Source organism: Myotis yumanensis, unplaced genomic scaffold, assembly GCF_028538775.1.
Source record: "Myotis yumanensis isolate MYYU_CA2020_CCGP unplaced genomic scaffold, mMyoYum1.0.hap1 SCAF_2, whole genome shotgun sequence".
Lineage (NCBI taxonomy): Eukaryota > Metazoa > Chordata > Mammalia > Chiroptera > Vespertilionidae > Myotis > Myotis yumanensis.
This window is the reverse complement of record NW_027223753.1, coordinates 95,423,472-95,429,471: the sequence shown is the minus strand read 5'-3', so window position 1 is coordinate 95,429,471 and position 6,000 is coordinate 95,423,472. Positions and strand designations below refer to the sequence as shown.

Here is a 6,000-nt window from a genome sequence, read left to right as displayed (position 1 = left end):
GGCCTCCCGCTCACTCAGAGGCGGTTCTCGGCCCCCATTGGCTGCTGCTGCAGCAGGAGGGCGGGGCTCCGCTGCCCGGAAAAAATGTAACTGCGTAAAAAAGTCCTCGCCTGGGTGACGGATGCTCAAAAGTTCAGAAGTTTTCCAATGCTTCCTTAAGCGGCCCGCGCGCGAGAGACTGAAAAAAAAAGGTGACGCGGGGCCCGGGAAGGCGGCCGGCGCGCGGCCCCCCGCCCTGGTGATTTGGCCGCCTTCGCCGGCGGCTGGGGCAGTCTCCTGGAAGGAGCAGGCGGTGTGGCGAGAAGGGCGCCTTCTTGTTTTTTCAGTTTTGGCTCTTTTTTCCGTTCTCGCCTGGAAGTGGCTCCGCGAGTTCCTTCAAGGCCGTTTGCCGCGTCCTGGTCCGGCCCTCTCCCCTAGCACCGACCCTCCTCCGCGGCCGGCGCCGGCCCCGCAGTGGCTGGAGGCGCCCCGGGAGCCCGAGCGAGCGCAGGGAGAGGCCGCGCGCAGCTGGCGGCTCGGGGAGGCGGCGGCGGCCCGACACCAGCTCCGCGAGGCCCGGACTCGGACTGGGCGGCCGGCGCGGCGCGGCCGACCTGAGCGAGGGTGGGGGGCGGCGGGCGGCGCGGGGCGGCGGCGAGCGGGGGCCATGCAGGCGCGCTACTCCGTGTCCAGCCCCAACTCCCTGGGAGTGGTGCCCTACCTCGGCGGCGAGCAGAGCTACTACCGCGCGGCGGCGGCGGCGGCCGGGGGCGGCTACACCGCCATGCCGGCCCCCATGAGCGTGTACTCGCACCCAGCGCACGCCGAACAGTATCCGGGTGGCATGGCCCGCGCCTACGGGCCCTACACGCCGCAGCCGCAGCCCAAGGACATGGTGAAGCCGCCCTATAGTTACATCGCGCTCATCACCATGGCCATCCAGAACGCCCCGGACAAGAAGATCACCCTCAATGGCATCTACCAGTTCATCATGGACCGCTTCCCTTTCTACCGGGACAATAAGCAGGGCTGGCAGAACAGCATCCGCCACAACCTCTCACTCAACGAGTGCTTCGTCAAGGTGCCCCGCGACGACAAGAAACCGGGCAAGGGCAGCTACTGGACGCTGGACCCGGACTCGTACAACATGTTCGAGAACGGCAGCTTCCTACGGCGGCGGCGGCGCTTCAAGAAAAAGGACGCCGTGAAGGACAAGGAGGAGAAGGACCGACTGCACCTCAAGGAGCCGCCGCCGCCGCCCCCCGGCCGCCAGCCTCCGCCCGCGCCGCCGGAGCAGACCGACGGCCCGGTGCCTGGACCGCAGCCGCCGCCTGTGCGCATCCAGGACATCAAAACCGAGAACGGTACGTGCCCCTCGCCGCCCCAGCCCCTGTCCCCGGCTGCCGCCCTGGGCAGCGGCAGCGCCGCCGCGGTGCCCAAAATCGAAAGCCCCGACAGCAGCAGCAGCAGCCTGTCCAGCGGGAGCAGTCCCCCGGGCAGCCTGCCGTCCACTCGGCCTCTGAGCTTGGATGGCGCGGAGCCCGCGCCACAGCCACCGCCCGCGCAGCCCGCGCCGCCGCCGCACCACAGCCAGGGCTTCAGCGTGGACAACATCATGACTTCGCTGCGGGGATCGCCGCAGGGCGCGGCCGCGGAGCTCGGCTCGGGCCTCCTGGCGTCGGCGGCCGGGTCCTCGCGCACGGGCATCGCACCCCCGCTGGCGCTGGGCGCCTACTCGCCGGGCCAGAGCTCCCTCTACAGCTCCCCCTGCAGCCAGAGCTCCAGCGCCGGGAGCTCAGGCGGGGGCGGCGGCGGTGGGGGTGGCAGCGCAGGGGGCTCCGGGACCTACCACTGCAACCTGCAGGCCATGAGCCTGTATGCGGCCGGGGAGCGTGGTGGCCACTTGCAGGGCGCGCCTGGGGGCGCCGGCGGATCAGCCGTGGACGACCCCCTGCCCGACTACTCTCTGCCCCCGGTCACTAGCAGCAGCGCCTCCTCCCTGAGTCACGGCAGCGGTCAGGAGGCCGGCCACCACGCTGCAGCCCACCAAGGCCGCCTCACCTCGTGGTACCTGAACCAGGCTGGCGGAGACCTGGGCCACCTGGCCAGCGCGGCGGCGGCGGCGGCGGCGGGCTACCCCAGCCAGCAGCAGAACTTCCACTCGGTGCGGGAGATGTTCGAGTCGCAGAGGATCGGCTTGAACAATTCTCCAGTGAACGGGAACAGTAGCTGTCAGATGGCCTTCCCTTCCAGCCAGTCTCTGTACCGCACATCCGGGGCTTTCGTCTATGACTGTAGCAAGTTTTGACACCCCCATCTCCTCAAAGCCGAACTGAATCGAACCCCAGCGCAGGAACAACCAAAAGAACCATCAATGCAAAATCGAAACCAAAAAAATCCAATTTAAAAAATCTTGAAAAATATTCACCAAACCAGCGAACAGAATCCCTCCAAAAGTTCAACTCACCAGCACACAAAAAACTATTTTCTTAAAAGATTAATTGAGAGCCACCTCCACTTTGCCTTATCTAAATAAACAAAACCATAAACCATTTTACACAGAGACAGCAAAATCATGGTTTATTAAAGGACAGTGTTACTGCAGATAACACGTAAGTTTCTTCTTGCTTTTAAGAGAGCACGCTTTCCTTTTCCTCCTCTCTCCCATGCCCTTGCCCTTTTCCTTCCCTCACCTCTCACCTGTAAGATATTATTTTATCCTATGTTGAAAGGAGGGGAAAAGTCCCCGTATATGAGAATCGCTTTCTTTTTATTCATGGACTTGTTTTTAAATGTAAATTTCAACATAGTAATTTATTTTTAATTTGTAGTTGGATGTCCTGGACCAAACGCCAGAAAGTGTTTCCAAAACCTGACGTTAAATTTCCTGAAACTTACATTGTGCCTTTTTTTCATTATAAAAAGGGAAACTGTATTAATCTTATTCTATCATCTTTTTCTTTCTTTTTGTTGAACATATTCATTGTTTGTTTATTAATAAATTGCCATTCAGTTTGAATGATACCTATATGTCTGGATATTTTAATACAGCCTTGATTATTATAAGAAAAATATTTCAGAGCTTAAAACACTAGGAATTACCTTTCTCCTCCTAATTCTCTGAAAAATGGAGAAACACTATTTCCTATCAAATTTCACATAGAAGTCTCTTTTGGTTTACTTTTCCCCTACAGCATCTGCAAAATGTTCTATATCGTTAGCTTGCTTTGTGGCTACTTAAAACATATTTTTCTAAATAGATCTGAGTTGGCGAATACACAAATACATTTTCTCAGTAATGACAGAACATGATTTGGAAATTGTATGCCCATGAATCAGCAGTCTTTACCACAGTGATACCTGTGTGTCCAGAGAGGCGAATGTGCCTCTGGACAGACACATACATATTTGGCTTGTGTAGCACATACAAAATTAGGATGTATATTATACATCCCTGTGAACCAAATGCAGGATAGATTTTTTTCCTATTTTTTCACGCATTTATTAGAGGAAAAATAAACCATTTTTAAATGTATGTATATAAGACATCCACATTTACAATCCTCCATGTGTTATGAAGAAGGATTAGTCTTTTTAAAATGTACTGTGTGTTGGAAAGGGGAATTTAATCTTTGGGAAACTATTTTAGAAGATATGTTTGTAGAGCAATTATTTTTTTGAAAAAGTTTTAAAGCAATAACAAGAAAGGAGAGAGGGGCAGAGTATTTTAGTCTAGGGTGTTGTTTTTTTTTCAATCCAATTTTTCTTGCTAATTTACAGCTAAACATAGGGGGCGATCGGATTGGCCCTCCCCCTTTGTAAATAACCCAGGAAATGTAATAAATTCATTATCTCAGGGTGATCAGCCCTGTCAATCAGACTTTAGGGAGATGGTGATTTGATTACAGACATTCAGGGCCTTTCAGTTTGTTTTCGAGATAATACAGTTTCCTGCTATCTGCCGCTCCTATCTAGAGGCAACACTTAGCAGTAATTGCTGTTGCTTGTTGTCAAAATTTGATCATTGTTAAAGGATTGCTGCAAATAAAAACACTCTAATTTCAGTCAAAAAGTGCTTTACGTGGCCTCTGATTTACTCGGGTCTTTTTTGCTCAGAGCCGTAACTTAATAGCCAGGGAAGGTTGCTGTGGCGCAGGGCACGGTGTCTCCTCGGTCAGGTTGGCTGGGACTGGCCCCGCCGCTGTTTGTGAGCCTACGCGCGGCCGGCGCTGCGCTAGGTCCTAGGGCTGCCACGAGCTCCCTCGGGTTACCCCCGCTTTGCTGGATGGTGAAGGGAAAGAACCCATTGACAAAGCTCGTAGAGTTTGTGCGTTGGTCCACTTTTGCGAGCCGAGCGTGGAGTCGGGGTTTGAGGACAAAGGGTCTGGTGGCCGGAGCTGGGTTGTCCAGGCCCGGAAGGAAAGCGGCAGCAGGTGACCGAACGGTCACCCGTCCCTTATGACCGGGTGACCCATCCCCAGCCCGGGCAGTTCTAACAGCCGGAGTCGGTTCCTTCTCCGACATGCCTGGTTCAACCTTTTGGAACAGGGGGACGGCGAGTGGAGGCCTGCGGCTCTCCGCGGGCTGTCCGAGGGGCGTCTCTCGCGGCCTGACGCCGGCCTCCGGACGCCGCTCCCCACTGCAGGCCCTTCGGCTAATTAGTGTAATTACCCGCCGCGGCCCGGGCCCGCTTGTTTGTGTTTGGAGCTCCTTCCTCTCCCCACCTCGCCCCCGCCCCGCCCCTTCCCTGGCTCCTCACTGCCTCCTCCTGAAACCTGCTGTGTGGGGAGAAAATAGAGCCCACGAAGTCCTCGGCTGGGTGGACGGGTGGGAGCGTGGGTGCCGGGAAGACCACGCTGGGGGACGGTGGCACCGGGCAGGGGTGTGTGCGGAGCGCACGGCCCTCGTCGCCCGGCTGGGGAGCCGCGGGAAGGCAGCGGGTTCTGCTCCTCACCCTCTCGCCACCCGGACACAGCGCTCCCTGTGCACACTGCTCGCCGCCTTTGTTTTGAAGACACACGTGTGTTTGGGAGCTCATCCAGGGTGGGAAGGTCACAGGCACTCCGTGGCTCCCCCGAGACAGGGCACCCCGCGCCAGCCGGCAACCTGGGCAGCCACAGGTTTGCAGGAGGACCCCGGCCCCGGCCCCTCGGCCTGGACGCGCCAACCTGCCGGATTCAGCGCTGGGGCTCTAGGCGAGCCTCCCCGGCAGGGCTGCGTCCCCTCGGAGTGTGAAGGCAGTTGACGGAGGCCCCAAATCACTTCGCTGTGGCAGGCGAGGGAGTCGCTTAGCCGAAATGATGAGAGGCGTGCAAGCGGGCCCCGAGTTCCGAGTGCCCGCGACCCTCTGCAGCCGCGACCTGGGGTTTGTGGCCCCAGGGCATCGAGGCTGCAGTCAGCCCGGGGCCTAGATCCAGCCTGACCCTGCTGCCCAGAGCCAGGGGTCACGGGACACAGAAGCGGGCGCGCCGGGAAAGGGCGGCCCTGGCGCCCCAGGGAGCGCTGGTGGCCTGAGCTGGAGTGGGAGCGCTGGGTGAGTTCTTCCTGGTTCCGCCAGGATGTGGAGTGGGCTTCGGGCGCCCCTTGCTCCTCCTTTCTGGGTCTCCAGTCCCTGTGGCTGGAGAGGGAACCGGTAGGAGTATTCTGGCATTAGTGGACCAAGAGGAGCCCCTGGGCAGCGTTTAAGTCCTTGCATGGGGAAGGCTTCTTAACAATCAGTTTTGCCCTTTTGGTTTCCAGCGTTTGAAAATTAGGCATGAAGACATACGTGTCCAGGAAGGTGTTTGTGTCACATCTACATAGCAAAGGTAGTTATTTCTACAGGAATTGCTATGTTTGAGTGGAAGGTCAAACGTTCTACTCATTATTCTGACTTTTGAAACCACAATGTAATGGTTTCTTCTATCACTTTATTTGCACTTGAATTCTTATGTCTCATTTAAGAAAAACCAACTCCTGCCAGCCTTATTTAATCTGGAAGAACTACTAATTCCTTAGTGGTTTGCACATTTGATCTGTACT

At 56.8% G+C, this 6,000-nt stretch overlaps 1 protein-coding gene across 1 annotated transcript; it reads left to right on the top strand.

The window, feature by feature from the left end:
- The first annotated feature begins 646 nt into the window (after positions 1–646).
- FOXC1 (forkhead box C1) lies at positions 647–4,051 on the top strand. The gene is made up of 2 exons (XM_070405827.1): positions 647–2,591; positions 2,811–4,051. The coding sequence occupies exon 1, from the start codon at positions 647–649 to the stop codon at positions 2,285–2,287; it is 1,641 nt and encodes a 546-aa protein (XP_070261928.1). The 3' UTR covers positions 2,288–2,591; positions 2,811–4,051.
- The last annotated feature ends 1,949 nt before the right edge of the window (positions 4,052–6,000 follow it).